Here is a 16,958-nt window from a genome sequence, read left to right as displayed (position 1 = left end):
AACAACTGCTCAATCTAATAACCCCCCTTTGTAAGAATGTTTGCTCCCTCCTCTACTTCATTTTTGAAATTAACAAATGTTGGAACATTGCGATATTACAATTGTGCTACTTGATAGAGCAGTGCAGTGCTGCATTTTGGATTCTCATGTTTGCCTCTTGCTAGTTGCTGCATTTTGTATAAGAAACTATTGATAACTTATATTCTTTTGGTTCTACAATTTACAGGAAACTTGCAAAACTTGGACTCTATATACAATCTATGGTAAATGATTTGATTTAAGTTTTAATATTTTCTTTATATAAGATTCTGAATGTTTTCTTTAAAATGCAGGGGAAAACATATGTTGTATTTGTTGGACGTGAACCGAGAATTTATGAAACGTGGGTAGAAGCTTTTAATCATGTTAATGGCTTTAAGGGCGCCATACACAAATCTTTCAAAACTAGAGAGGAGGCACAAAATGCTTTTGATGAATACTTCGAAAAAAGATCTGCATCAACTTCCTTTGCATCTAATCCAAATAAAATATCATGTGCAACTTCAAGTTCAAGGTCAAGTTCAGATTTGGAGAGAAAACTTTCAAAAATTGAAAAAATTATTAAGTTGAAAGATGCATTAAAAGAGATAGAGCATCAGTTAGATTCTCTTATGATCAGTGATGATAATGATGATGATTAGGCATGTTGTTTGAAGTCGTTATATGACTTGGAGTTCAAACACTGATTTTAGTTTGAATTGTTTTAAGTCTTGTATCGAAATTAAAACGATGATGTAATCTAAATTGCTTTATCTACGTTGTTATAAGTAATGTGATTAAGTTGCCGATTTACTTCATGGGATGTGCTTCAAAAACATATTACAACTGCACTAACATGCGATGTGCTCCAAAATCTTATTCAAAAAGAGGAGTTTTGCTCTCTTTTATTCCAAGAGCCTGGATTAGGCGATTTGATTTGAGGTCTCTGACATTGTTCGCCTTTGGTCCCAAACCTTTAATTATTTTCTGTTATATGTTTTTTCATGAATGACACATCTAAAAACTCAAAAAAATGAAATTATTATTTTTTAATTACTAGTTTAAAATTCATGGTACATAATTGTTGGCACAAGTACACAAATGGGTTATGCCACCTACTATGATACACATTTGCTCTTTTCATCACTTGTGGCCCATGTCAAACATTAGTTTCACCAAACCTTCATTATGGGAATTTCCATCACTCTGATCCATTCACCTATTTATTTTTTTGCGATACTTCATTATATTTGAGCATGCAAATATAATCTTGCTGGCTTCTTGGCAGATACAATTATACGTAAGCAGAACTTCATAAAAATTATCTAAGACAACTTTTCGGATTTTTTTTTTCAAATTAGCAGATTATATAAATCAAATAAGAAGAAAGATCACTAAGAAGTTTGATGAGTATATCAAAAAAAAATAAAACAATAGAAAAAAGGATCGTTGACTACAGTGTTCTTTTATTATTTGGATTCAGGAACCCAAATCCTGTTGTAGATCTCGATGATACAAATTCTCAATAGGAAATCATTAAACCAAAACAAATGCCAAGTGTTAAAACAAAATCCGTGTAAGATGCTAACAATCTAAAAAAAGAAATAGACATCAATGTTGTAGATATATGAAAAACATTCCAGCACAAGTCAAAATTTTCCATTGTACACCATAAATTCTTCTCTATGTCTAGGCCGAGGAATTGCAGACAATTACAAACATGATAACATATCAATACTGAGGGAAGTAAAGTTCTCTATGTCACACGCAAAAACATGCTTAAGAGATTGACCTTGACAGTATCATTGCATAGATGGGCCTCAGTAACATCATTGCATAGATGTCCACAAGAAGTAGCTACATATGAATGTTTGATAAAAACAAAGTTACATAAAGAAGCAACTACTTTAGATTTAGGTGTTGGTCTTTGCAACTACTCCATGATGCAGCATACATCATCTTCTCCACCTTTAGAACAGCTTTAGATTTAGGTGCTTCTCTTTGCAACTACTCCATGAGCATCTATAAGCACAACTAAAGCTAACATAAGTGTAATAGCTAACAAATTAAAAATAAACTGTACAAGCATCTATGGAACTAAGTAGACATAATTAACAAAAGTAAAAAAAGAAACCTTCAATACAAATTTTCCTATATTGACCAACCTTTAGAATTTGCTAGCGCATATTGTTAGAACATACAATAATAAAGACAATTATTATTTGTAATAATTGTCTTTAATCAATCAACCAGTAAATTTAAATTAAACTTTGACAGTCCTTGCCTGCTATTGATGCCAATTCTTCTTCGTATGGGTTGTCATCGTTGTTATGATGATTATCCAAAGTTGATCTGTCAATCAGCACATTGTCATATTTATACAATTTAATAAAGGTAATTACTTTGCAAATAAAAGTAACATACAAATAGAGAATTAATTGACACATACCCTTGTTGTAAATTTGGACAATTGCGCTTATCATGTGATACACCTCGATGCCCACATCCATGACATAACCGAGACTTTGAGGTTGACTTCTCCTTTGATGATTTCAATCTCTTCCCGCATTCTTTTGTTCTTACTAAAGAAGGATCCATAATATTAGGGGACTCATCCATTGATTTCTTCCTTTGACCTCTATTGTCACATGTTCTGCTAATGATCATCTCTTGAATTTTACTGTAGATACAATCCAATTGTTCATCCAAGAAGTTTGTTCCCTCATCAGTCAAAGATGCATCATCAATTAATAGTGAAGCTTTATAGGATAACCTTGAGTGCCTTGACATCAAAACCCTAGCTGGATCATCAATGAAATTTTGTACCCTCAAAGCATATATTGCTCCAACCTTTACATCTCTTGTCCATCGTTTGAGTATATACTTATCAGGCAAATGAAATACTTGGTTGATACGGAAAAAAACTAACATATGCCTGCATGGAATGTCATCAAACTCAAATTTCCTACAGCTACAGAATATGTTGTCCCTTTGTTTATCATGCGTAAGCACCCTTGGTTTGGAGGAAGAACAATTTTGAAACTTCATCACATGGTAAACTACTGAGTCAACTTCCATAGATACTTGTTACACATAATAACCATGACTCTCATTCATTTCACTTTGAAACTCCATCCATTTTTTTTTATGTGTATAACTTAACCATTTGAGTTTCCATTGGCCAGTTTGTCTTAACCCTGGGGTGCTCATTCAAATCAATATGATCTGCAACTAACTCATTGTGTCTTTGATGTCTCAGTGCCCTATTGAAACGGGTGATAAAGTCCATCAATGAATTTTTATTTGAGACATATCTCTTGAAAAATGCATGTGAGCCTTCAGACCTCTGACTACTAAACATTCTAGCACAAAATACATGACTAAAATAAGCTGGCACCTACTTGTGTCGCAATTCATATATCAAAGACAACCAATCATTATTCTCCAAGTTAGCACACTTGATAACCTCTTCCCATGAATTCTCAAATTCATCAGGTGTTGTAGAATTTCTAATTACATTGTTTATACTTTGATAGTAGTCACGAAAAGTCAAAGGTGTTGGAGTGTATACTGAAAGTCTAAGCTTTGTAAACATTCATTATGAATAAAGAATCACATTTGGTCAAATTGTCTACATTTAGTTGTAGTTGTTCAATTAATTTATACTGTAGATAACATAGTATGTGGTGCCACATGCAGAAGATGATGTTATCAGTACCTTATAAATTATAAACAGTAGCTCATGACCAAAATAAAAAGGAACAAATCATTAGAAGGTCGTAGTGTAATTAGGTATCAGTTTATCTTGACTGTATAATTACACTAGTACACTTAGAGTGTAATGAGTAGGACCATTTAAGGTCGTTTATTTTATACTGACTTTATAAAGAAACAAAGATCTCGGTTATTATGGAAGTGTGTGCTCTTAATCCTAATATAATAACAAGCACATATATTTGATATTTATTTCTTTAATTTATCAATGGGTGAGATTTAGTTCGATGAATCAATAAACCCGATAAGTTGGGAAATGGTATCACTTATAGTGTGTGTTGTTGATTATAGAAGGAAACTGTGTCCTAGAGATACTAGGTTGATAATGTCCTCAAGAGGAGCTCATAAGGATTGTCATGTTAAATCCTGCAGGTGGACTTAGTCCGACATGATGATAAGGTTGAGTGGTACTACTCTTGGACTAAGATATTAATTAAATGAGTTGTCAGTAACTCACTTAATTAGTGGACATTCGATATCTTAAACACAGGGAGACTAACACACTCATAATAAGAAGGAGCCCAAAAATGTAATTTGGGATTGGTGCGGTAGTTCAATAATAGTTCTCTAGTGGAATGAATTATTATTGATAAAATTAAGTTGTGTGTTCGGGGCGAACACGGGATGCTTAATTTTATCGGGAGACCAAAACCAATTCCTCCTCTCGGTCCCTATCGTAGCCTCTTATTTATAGAGTTCTATACCCACCTATACCCACTTTCTATACCCACCAAATAGGGGTCGGCCAAGCTAGGGCCGGCCTAAGCATAAATTGGTGTGGCCGGCCCTAGCTTGAACCCAAGCTAGAGGGGTCGACCATATTAAATTAAAAAGGATTTTAATTTTAATTTTTATTATGTGGAAAATATAATTTATTAAAGAGAATTAAAATTAAAATATCTCTCTTGTAAAAGATCTACAAAAGATTAAAGAAAAAGATTAGATCTCTTTCCTTATTTGTAGATTGGTGAGATATTTTATTTTCTCTTTAAAAATTATTCACATGTTGTTAAATTAAAATTATAGAAATTTCTTTTTATCAACCATGAAGAGATTTTTGAAGAAAAATTTTATTTTTAAAATTTTCGGAAACAAATTAGGAAGTTTTAATTTGTTGATTAAAACTTGTCTAATTTATTTCTTTTGATGTGGCCGGCCAATATTGTTTTAATTGGAAATTTTATTTTATTTTTCTCAATTAAATCATGTCAAGGAAATTAAGGAAATTTTATTGTAATTAAATTTCCTAATTTGCCTAGGCCAAGGAATATAAAGAAGGGGTGGGGGTGCCTTCATGAGTGACAACCTTTATTATTTCTCTCCCTCTTTTGTTCCTTGGTCGGCCATCATCATCCTCTCCCTCTCTTCCTCTTGTGGTGGCCGAACCTCTCTCTCCCCTTGGAGCTCTTGTGGTGGCCGGATACTACTTGGAGAAGAAGAAGAAGAAGGAGAGAAAGCTAGCATCTCTTGGAGCTTGGTTGGTGTTTTGATCTTCTTCCTTGGTGAAGCTTCCTTATTGTGGCCGAACCTAGCTTGGAGGAGAAGAAGGTGGTTGGTGGTTTCTCATCTCGGAAGATCGTTACCCACACAACGTCCGAGGTTAGAAGAGGAATACGGTAGAAGATCAAGAGGTTTTTTTAGAAGGTATAACTAGTAGTTTTTCCTTTTCCGCATCATACTAGTTATTTATGGAAATAATACCAAATACAAGAGGCTTACGTTCTAGTATTTCGAATATGTTTTTCGGAGTTGTGTTTTTTTTTGTTTTATTTTTCCTTGTGATTTGATTGTTCTTTTCGGTTAACCTAAAGTTATTTTAGGAAATTAAATATTAGATTTCTATAAAAGGTTTTGTCTAGTCGGTGGTGGTTGCTCCCATATCCAAGAAGGCCATGTGCCTCGCCACGTCAGTACTGGGAACCAATTATGGAAATTAATATTTAATGGAATTAATAACTTAAGGTGATTTGGGTCGAACGTGATAAGTTTCGCAGGAGATCCAAGTCAAAACCTAAAAGAACAAATAGATTAAGTTTTGGATCAAACGTGTTAAGTTCAGCAGGCGATCCAAAATTTAATTTAAAAGAACACATGGTAGCTAGGAAAAGGTTCAGACCTTTGTACAAAATTTTTGTACAGTGGAACCTCTAGGCTTTCCGAGTAGCAACCAACAAAAGGATGCCGTTTTTCTGGAAATTTGTTCAGTATATGCCATAAACAATATCGATGAACTATTTGAGAGAAAACTTGGGCAATAACTTTTGTCATAGCAGGATCCTGATTAGTGATGATCACATTTGGTGCACCTTTAGGCATGACTTCTATAAACTTGTTGAACAACCAAACAAAAGATTCAGTTTTCTCATCACTTAAAAAGCCACAACCAAAAATAATTATTTGGTGATGATGATTAACTCCTACAAATGGTGCAAAAATCAACCCATATTTGTTGGTGTTATATGTTATATCAAATACAACTACATCACCAAATACACTGTATGCAGTTCTTGAAACATGATCAGCCCAAAAACACCTACTGAGTCTGTTATCTGAATCAGTTTCATATTCAAAGAAAAAAGCTGAATTTTTCTCTTTCTCAGATGCAAATAGCTCAATTAGTGTTTCGGCATCGATACCCTTTTGTTGATCCCTTAACTCTTTTTCAAAGTTTCTAATATCTCTTTCTGTGCAACCTACTTGCTCGGGCCCTCCATACTCTATCTCTAGTAATCGCATTTGTTGACAAGTTGGCATATTAGCCTCTGAAAATCGTTGAGTCAATGCTTTTTTTGCTTCTGAAACATTGCGATGTGAGCGCAACAAATGCACCTTTGAAGGTGTCGAGAGTGGATGGTTATGACCTTCTATAAACTTAGTGACAACCCATGAATGGCCAGTTTGTTTCTTGACAAGTGAAATCTTTGACTTACAACCAGTTATAACTTCGCCACGTGCTCTTTCCCTTGTCCGTTGATCATCCGTATGTCCTTCTTTAAAGCATACAAATGTTTTCCACACGACTTCATTTGTCATTTTATTTTTATTGCTACTATTTATCCTGACACTAAATCCAGATTCACGTGCATATTAGTTATAGAATGCAAATGCTTCATCTATTGATGAGAATTCCATCCCATATTTTGGCTTTCGGTCATCTACAACTTGAGAAATGTATAACTGATCTTCACCGTAGTTTCATCCAATGCTAGGAAATTTCAGATTCAACTAAAATGACACTCTGCATATCATCATCATATAGCCAGAAAAAAGATTCTAAATCAAATATACATAAAAAAAATGTTGCCAGTAATCTAACACATTATTATCATGTGGAACGGACAAAAAGAATGCATCCACTAAATGTTGGATCGAGACGTGCTAGAGGGGGGGTGAATAGCACTCGCGGCTATTTCGTTCGATTCGTAAAACTATCGGAGTAAAATACGCAGCGGAAAATGTAAATAAACACAAACACAGAGACACGGTCGTTTACTTCGTTCGGAGCCTAAGGCGACTCCTACTCGAAGGCCCGCGATCCTTGATCGCTTCCGGTGGGCAACAACTATAAGCTCGATAAAAGATTACAAGTTGAAGTACAATAAACGACAGTAAATAATTATACCAACGACAAAGAAATGAAGATTCGGAGCTCCTGGTCGTCGGGCACAAGTAGCAGCACTTCGGAACGTCGTTTAGAGCAGCACGTAGCACTTGAATCACTTGGAAGAAGATATTTGAAGCTGCTGGTCGAGACCCCTTATAAAGGGGGTTCAAGGTGCCTTATACTGTTCACCAAGGCGCCTTGAACGAGCCGAGTCACCCGCGTGGATCAGCACTGACCTAGTCGAACTCTATCTGGTTTAAGGCGCCTTCAGCCTATCCAAGGCGCCTTCAACCTCCGGTCCAAGGCGCCTTGAACTCCATTCAAGGCGCCTCCAGTCTGCTGCGCTGGCCTTTCTGCACCCGAGGCGCCTCAAGCTCCATGGAGGCGCCATCTACTCAGAGGTCTTTTGTACTTTGGTCCCTGCAAGATATGTTAATCCCAAAAATACCCTGCAGCACAAAGTTAGCACAAAACAATGATATAACTATTGAAATATTTAACAGTCTCTTGACTGTCCGAGTCTGACTTCAGGTTTCCTACCGGAAACCCTAGGTCGACCCGACGCCTACTGTTCCCTCTACGGGGAACGCGCCCTCACCTACTCCACTCAGGAGATTTACCTGTTGCCAGTACGATCCAGATCGACTGGACTTTTGCTCGGCACTCGATGCTTCCGGACTTTCTGCTGAACATCCGCTTCACCGGCCAGTTCAGACTTTCACCTGGTTCGCGACACCAGGGCTTTCCACCTAGGGTTACCACCCCCTAGGACTTTTGCCTGAAGCCATCGACCTGCCAAGACTTTCCGCATAGAGTTACCACCCCCTATGACCTAGGGTTACCACCCCCTAGGGTTTTTCCCTTTGCCTAACCGCAGCTAGGACTTTTCTCCACCTAGGGTTACCACCCCCTAGGACCTAGGGTTACCACTCCTAGGGTTTTTCACCTGCCTAACCGCAGTTAGGACTTTTCTTGAAATACTCATTCAACATGTTAGATCACAACACACCTTAACTTTGAATCCTTTGTCATTATCAAAACTTAGGTTCGATCGTTAGATGCTTCCCGCACCAACACTAAAGACTCATGGAAATAGAAATCGCAATGACATAACAAATATGATTTTTTATAGATTACTTTGTCCTGAACATTTAACCGAAGAAGCTCATGCAGCAACTAGCAAAAGGCAAACATGAGAATCGAAAATGTAGCACTGCACTGCTCTATCAAGTAGCACAGTTGTAATATCGCAATGTTCCAACATTTGTTAATTTCAAAAATGAAGTAGAGGAGGGAGCAAACATTCTTACAAAGGGGGGTTATTAGATTGAGCAGTTGTTCCAAATAAAGAATATAGATAGTCGAACACAGAATGTAGCAAAATGCAACACTGCACTGCTCTACCAAATGGGTCCAAAAATGCAGCACTGCACTGCTCAATCAAGTAACACAGAAGATCACCATATTCACCTTAGAATCTGACCAATCTAACTTATTTGCTAGTAGTAACTCCAAGTAAAGACTGTCATAAATTGTTTGAACAAAAACTATGAATACTACAGATGACACTAGATGGACAGTAGCCCTACAGGAACGTGCAAGAAGAATTCTTACAGAGATGCGGCGATAGGTCGGCAGCGAGATCAAAAGTTTCGTGGCGTGAGGTCAGTGGCTTCGGCGGAACAACAGCGCAGAGAGATGGCGGCGAGACAGCTTCTCGTCGAACGGATGGTGGTGAAGAAGAATCTGGAAGCTTCGGCGGAACCACGGCTCTTCTGTCCAGGGTCGCGACGGCGAGGGGCAAAGACAGCTCCTCGTCGAAGGTTAGTCGAGAGAGATGGCGGTGAAGAAGGATCTGGAGCTTCGGCGGAACCACTGCGCAGATCCAACTTCCTCGCCAAGGCTGAGAGAGATGTCAGAGAGATCTGGAAGATTTGGGGATTTGGGTGCCCTAGTTTTTGCGTTGCGGTGCTGCGGATGAAAAAAGCAAAAGGAAAAAACGCAAAACGCAAAAGGCAACTCAGCCAAGCGCGCAGGCAGTAAGCAAGCGGGCAGTCAGCGCGTCCACGTCGCGATGTGCCAACGAGGCAGCCGCGCACAGTCGCGCAACTTAAGTCGCGCAGGATATCTCTTCTGTATTTATATATATATATCTAAAGAATTGATATCATGCGCGCTCGCACAGTGCGCGACTGTGCGCGCGCAGAGGATATCACTGGTTTTAATTTTTTTTTTATTTTTGAATTAAAAAAGTAATTAAAATATTTTTAAAATTTTTATTTCTAAGGTTCAGGCTTTGGATTATAGTATCAAAGCTATTTTTTTTTTAGATTTTACCTCTATGGTTCAGATTTTGTGCTTGCAGGTTCAGGCTGTCGCCGGGAACCCCTTCCCTGCTCGATTTTGTGCTTGCAGGTTCTCACCGGAAGCTCACGCCAGTCGGAGGTTCATACGCCGTTAACGAGAGCGCCACGTCCCAGCGTCTGTCGACTCAGCACCCGGACAGGATATATATATATATATATATATATCTCTGATCCGGTGGTAAGAAAGGGGGAGTCCGCCTGGATAATGGTCAACGACCCTGTGGCGATCGTAGTCAAAGTCAACCTACCTGAGCAATCGGCTTGGACAGCGCCCGAGCCTGCGCTTTGACAGCTCGACCGTTATGCCGAGCTTCCAACGCTCACAAGCTAAGCAGGACTCCTTTTGTTCAGAGGACCGCGCCAGTCGTCCTCGGTCGAGCGGATGACCCGATCGACTCAGCCGTGATGCCCATCGAACGACCGGGTGACTGATGGGCCGAGCGTCCCTTCCACTCGGCTCGATACCGATAAAAATAACATCTGGCTATATCTTCCTCGAGACAACACCCACCGACAGACGGCATGGGCGGCGACCGGACCAGACAGAGAATCGTACGGTGGAAGCTTCTACTGTCACGTCAGGGATATGATCGGATAATTGAGGTATGACGTCAGACGCACTTTTTTTACACGACTATTTTTGGATATGTTTTGAGGAGCGTGCATGCCTCGGAAAGTGTGCACGCGCCCCCGGGGGCCGGGGAGCCCTATATAAGGGCCCCCAACTTTCGACGGAGGTATGCATTCTCATCTACTGTAGCTACAGTCTTCATTCTTGTTACCCTGCCTCGATCTCTTCTCGCCGGAGCTGACTTGAGCGTCGAAGGGATGTCGTCGGGAACCCCTTCCCCGCTCGATTTTGTGCTTGCAGGTTCTCACCAGAAGCTCACGCCAGTCGGAGGTTCATACGCCATCAACGAGAGCGCCACGTCCCAGCGTATGTCGACTCAGCACCCGAACAGGATATATATATATATATATATATATATATATATATATATATATATATATATATATATATACACACACACTAATACATTGTCACATTGATAGTTTATAATGAAATTATATTAATTAAAGTATTTTAGTATTAAAATACTAAAGTAGAATTACCCTTACACTTTCTTATGAAAAAAATTAATTTAATTTAATATTATATTTATCTTAGTAAAACAAAATAAGAAAAGTATATTTTTTAATATTGTCGACCTTAAATATTTATATAAGTTTTTTTAATTATAGTGTTGTTAATTCTAATATGTGGGACTAAAGATAACTATATTTTTTTTATATAAAACAACCAGAGAAAATTAATGATGAGAACAATTTATAATAATATGCCGCGATTGAGTCTCAAACTCTAGATCACTAATTGTTTCGCTTGTTGAATTACTAATAAACCTTGGAATTATTTTTAGTGTGAATAAAAAAAATATATTAATGTAAATTCATTTTAGGCTCACCAAAATTAGTTAGTAAAGGGGGAGATTTTTAATATAATAGAAAGATATATATATATATAATAATGATTTATCCTATTTATCAGATAAATCATGAATGATTATTAATCTTTGAAATAATGACTGATATATAAAGAAGGTATTTATTTTGGTTATGTTAAAATTTGAACTCCAGATCTTATGATGGTTGTACCTTATGTGTTAGTCATTAGATCGTCTCGAGGAAATTAAAAATTAAAAATTATAAAAAAATAGTTAAAAAATATAATTGGATTATTTAAGTTATTCGAGTCGGATTAAACGGATTTGAATTTAAAAATTTTGAATTGTATTAAGTGCAGATCAAATTGAAATTCGAATTGAGATTTTTTATACATGTTTTTTCAATCGATCCAAGTCCAATCTATCCAAATTCACCTCCCTAATCAATAGGCTCCCCTTCCATTGCAATTGTCAAGTCATTTGATATTTTCCGGATTTATGATAACCGATAAAAATTTCTGTGAATTGAATCAGTCGCCGGTTCATTGAATACATGGATTATTAAAAAATATATATATAGAAAAGACACAATGGGCAGCAAATAAATGAGAATATTGACAGGCCCTTGACTTGGAATCGATCCCTCTTCGTCCTCTAAACAACACGGTGAGAAGTAAATAAATCAATTTTTTTTTTGATAAGTTTAATGTTAGTTAAAAAAATTATTATGTCCTATAATATATATTGATGTGGTGGTAAAGAGAATCCATTAGATATGAGGTAAAGATAGGAATAATAGTTAATGTGGAGATCAAAATTAAGAAAGTCAAAAGTCAAAAATTGTTGATTCACTAAAGTTGGCTGAACGAGTGGCAACGAGCATAACAGGCCTGAAGTAATTCAAATCTTTTCTCCCCGAATCTCGTATCTTCTCTATCCTACTCATTGATCGGATGAGTCATATCACATTTTAAGGATGTGGTGCACATCATGAGGTTACCACAGACGTCCGATCGACATGGGGATATGGGGACACGAGGACACGGGATCTAGAGACAGAAAATTTGAACTAGGCCTGAAGGGTCCGATCGACCGGAAGACTCATCTAAGCAGATCGATCATTTGATCGGGACGACTATAGAGAGGTCATCAGATGCTCACAACTGTGACCAAATGAAAGCTAGTCCAACTAGACCGCTTGTCTGACCTGGCGAGGAATGACCTACTGAGTCGAGCGACCATAGAGAAGAGCAGTCTTGAGCGATCAAGCGGGAAATACTGGCACTCGGCTCCTCCGCTCGGCTAAACAATGTGATTCCTAGCGTAGCTCATCATATCCTTCTAGGAGTCAGTGTCGCTGACAGGAGGCATGAACTATAGACAATTGTACGACGGAATCTTCTACTATCATATCAGGGATTTCCACACCCTATAAAAGAATAGTGTCAGAGATACTTTTATAACATATCTTTTCATATGACAATTGGTAAAACTTATATGCGCATTGAGAAGTATGTACGTTTGTTACTAGAGCACTATATAAAAGGAAGTCCATGCACCGATAGAGATATGCGTTATTTATACTTGAGCTCCTGTTATTACTATGGGTCAACACTGAAACTCCTCCTCTAATCCGACATTGACATTAAAGCAAAACAAATTTGTCATGAGATCAACTACTGAGTCATATCTTCAATCAACTATCTTCGTTATTTTCGAACAAGAATGATATATATATACATTAAAAAAAAATCACCTTACAATCCGTCATCCTTTTTGGGGACGAGTGTAACAACTTCATCATTCAATTTGGCCATGCGATAGTTTGGACACGTAGTCAGACCCCATGGCCGCCCTAGTCAAATGGCTAGGGACATCGCATGATCAAATCGAGCGGTTGAGGGTGAGATTGAGCCACCAAGGCACCTGATAGACTCACTGTAAAACGGATCCTACTGCGGATGAATTTTTTATATATGTACTTTTATTTTAAATAAAAAAGTATTAAAGGAAATACCTTCTTTAATAAATATAAAAATATAACGCCAGGGCCGGCCCTGACTTTTCGGGGCCCTTGGGCGAAAAGAAAAAAGGGACCTCTATAGGAAAAAAAAATACTAACATACAATCTGAATAAGTTTAATAAGAAAACTTGAAAATTAATATATTTCATTTAAAATATGATAAATTCTATACAAAATATATTTCTCAAGATTTTTTAAAAAGTACAACATCGTACAAAATATATTTCTTAAATTTCTTCAAAAAGTGTAATACCTATGAATACAAAAAAAATAAATATGAAATAATCATTGAAAAAAATCTATATCTTCTAGTATTTTGAGAAGTAAAATCATCAATAAGATTTTCAAAATCAAATTTTTTTAGCGCCTCATTTTTTATATATAAAATTGTCAAGTTATTTATATGCAAATCATTATCATCTTCTCTCAATTCTTCCTGCTCATTCGTTGCATGATTATGATCATCATTTTCTCTCAATTCTTCTCGTTCATTGATTGTATTATCATTTAGTTCTTCTTAATTACTCAATTGCTGCTCATTTTGTTGTATGATCATTTAGTTCTTCATGACTTTTTTCTTGTAATTCATCAATTGAATCTTCAATTGAAGAGCTAGCTTTAAAAAACTTACAAAGAATACATTTGTGAGTTTTAATAATCTATTCCACTCTTTTTTTTTTTTGTTTATTTTCTGACTCCAAGGTTGATATTTCTTTGAAAACATATTTGTACTACTAATTTCAAGTGTAAAAATAAAACACATAAAACCAGCAACAAAGCTAACAATGAAATAAACACAAGTAGTGAAAATAATAGTTGAAGAACAATAAAACTTGGTTTATACTTAAAGCAATCGATATAATATATTCTATGATGATTAAAATTGGGATGATTTATTTTAACTCTTTCACATCTATAAGAAAAATCATAAAACATTGGCTCCAATATAATATTAAAAATCAATATTGAATATTGACAATAAGAAACTTACATTGTAAGTTTATATATTGATGAATGATAATATTGATGAAACTAAAATTTCAATTAGAGAATAACTTTTTCTAATTTAATTTAAAGAGATTCAAAGGAGAAGAAAGGAGAAAATTAGCGTTCATGATTCATACTTTACTCTTTAAAAATTTATGATTCTGTAAATAAATTAATAAAGAAAGAGTTGTACAAATAATAAAATCTTAGAAAGAGAAAAAATTGATCATTTACCTTCCTTCTTTTTTTCTATTAATCCAATAAATTTTTTTTGAAGGGTTTTTATTAAAACAATCTAATTATATATAATATATATTATATATGTATGTCAAATTTGGGGCCCCCTAAAATTGGGAGCCCTTGGCCATCACCCCCGGTGACATGCCTCAGGGCCGGCCCTAATAACGCATCCTTTAATAAAAATTGGCATTTATTAATATAGAGATACACAGTTTAAAAATATCTACTGCATCCGCGTCAACTTCCCATACCATAAAATTTATCTTAAATCTTATATTTTAAATAAAAAATATTTGATAACATTAATACTTCTATCCAGGAATGAAATTCATTTGAGAAATATTAAAATATTATTTAATTTTAAAGAGAGAAAAAATAAAGAAAACAAATTGAATAATAAAAAATAGATATTATATAAAGTGAGGGAAGAAAGCAATAAAAAAAATACAAGATAATAAAAATTTTAAAATAGATAATGTAATGTATAATTAAAAATATTTTTTTTAAAATTTAATAAAATTAATAATTTAATCTAAATTTTAAAGATATTATATATTTATGTTCAAAACAGAACTTATTGCCTTTAATCATGGAAGGAAAACTTGCCGCACAAATGCTTTAAATAATTGTTTTCTTCTTGTTCTCACATTAATTAAGATCAGATCTTGGAAATAGTTTTTGAGCAATGTATTTATTTTTTATCAAGGCTGCAAGACCCCTCTAACATTTACTAGCTCTTTTAAGAACTTCCAAATTTTAATTAACAACAAAATTCACTTTAAAAAATTTATTTTGTTATTAGAGTACCTTTATCTAGAACTAAATTTTTTATTTTATTTCTTCCTAATAAAATATTTATTTCATATAAAAAGGAAAGATTTTAATAATTACCACTAAAGCATACTGCATGCATAATAAAATTTACAATATAGAAACAACATAATTATAATTTTCACAGATATTTCAACTGCAGCCGCTGGACGCGTCTGCTAATAAAGCGTAGAAAGAAACATCGCAGCAGACAGTTCTAGAAATCAAAGCTACCGCCGTCGTCAAATCCCGCGTCGTAGCCGGTGTCGTAGGCCGCAGCATCGGAGACCATGTCTCCGATCAGAAGCCCTCCGAGTGCGCCTCCCAGCAACCCCGCCCCCAATCCCAACCCCATCCTGTTCTTCCTCGGCGGTTGAGGCTGCGCCGTCCCATACCCGTACCCCGCCGGCGGTTGCCCGTACGGCCGCTGCTGCCCGTACGGCCGCTGCTGCCCGTACGGATGCGGCTGCTGGTACCCCACGGGCGGTGGATACGGGGGCGGATACGCTCCGTAGCTCGTCCCTACAGGGTACGCCATCACGGGCTCATCAGCCTTCGGTGCGGGCTGAGGAGGATTCGGATAGGTGGTGGTCTGCGGTGGATATCCGGTCGGCGGTGCGGGGGCCGCCGGCGCCCCGATGCGCTCGCCGAGCTTATAGGAGAAGTTGAGGACGCCCTTGGGTTTTCCAGAGGTCGTCTTCCGGACCTGGTAGCTGAGGAACTGGACTGGCCGCGGGCCGTCGCCAGCGCCCGAGAGCAGCTCCGAGAGAGGGACGCGGACCTCGCCGACGTCGCGGTCGCCGAGGGCGCGCTCGGTGCGCAGGAGGATGCGGAAGAAGTGCGTGCGGGCGAGATCGGCGTCAGCGGGGACGGTGAAGCGGAGAGTGGAGTTCCAGGTGGGGTTGCGGCCGCCCTCGCGGTCCGGCGGAGTGCGCAGCCGCGCGCGGGAGTCGGAGGAGAGGGAGACGATGGCGTAAACGGCCATCTTGGTGATAAGGTTGACATCCTTGAGGCCCTTGGCGGAGATCAGAGTGATTTCGAGCGGCCGGTACGCCATGTAAGAAGAGGTTAATTAGGGTTTGGAGTTCGGACTTCGGGTAGAGAGGAAGTGGATTAGGGATTTGGGAACGATGAAGCAGAGGATAATGCACCTATTTGACCAAGAGCGGACGGCACGGGACGGCTCGACGCGTGGAACGTACGCACGAATTCGCCATTTTCTCGGTTCCTCGAAATTGCTCAAATAAAAAAACAAACACGCCTCCATGTTATTTGCCAAAATAACATTGCGTTTATTGCACTCCGACGTTAATTTTTTTACCCAAACAAAAATCTATTTCTTTTACACCTCTCCCTTAATTCTATTATTAGTCTGAGAACTTTAAAACGGTAAATCGTACTAAATTCCCAGGCAAAATTTCAACTTTACCGTCCCTATATAAAAAAATATTTATTTCAACTCTTAACCCACATCAATTCATTTAATTTATTATCTTTGCACCATGTTATATAATTATATCTAATTAAATTATATATATATATGGATCCAGTGACAAAGAATGGGGGCCTACAGAGGAAGGGGACAATGATACGAAAGAATCAAAGGTCCGACCAAGCAGGGAGGAAGTGTAAGGTTTGACCGAGCAGGGAGGAATCTCTCGGCCGACCGGCCTGGGTAGACCCTGGACCGGCA

At 37.4% G+C, this 16,958-nt stretch overlaps 1 protein-coding gene across 1 annotated transcript; it reads right to left on the bottom strand.

Annotated features, from left to right (window-relative positions):
• Nucleotides 1–15,342: 15,342 nt before the first annotated feature.
• LOC122019293 (protein SRC2-like) lies at nt 15,343–16,450 on the bottom strand. Its single transcript, XM_042576778.1, has one exon. The coding sequence runs from the start codon at nt 16,320–16,322 to the stop codon at nt 15,483–15,485; it is 840 nt and encodes a 279-aa protein (XP_042432712.1). The 5' UTR covers nt 16,323–16,450; the 3' UTR covers nt 15,343–15,482.
• Nucleotides 16,451–16,958: the final 508 nt, after the last annotated feature.

Source organism: Zingiber officinale, chromosome 1A, assembly GCF_018446385.1.
Source record: "Zingiber officinale cultivar Zhangliang chromosome 1A, Zo_v1.1, whole genome shotgun sequence".
Classification (NCBI taxonomy): Eukaryota; Viridiplantae; Streptophyta; class Magnoliopsida; order Zingiberales; family Zingiberaceae; genus Zingiber; species Zingiber officinale.
The sequence above is the reverse complement of the archived record's forward strand: the minus strand, read 5'-3'. Positions and strand labels throughout refer to the sequence as shown.

What these genes read in the sequence shown, in the direction of transcription:
- LOC122019293 (XM_042576778.1), bottom strand. Translation starts at nt 16,322, where the DNA reads ATGGCGTACCGGCCGCTCGAAATCACTCTGATCTCCGCCAAGGGCCTC.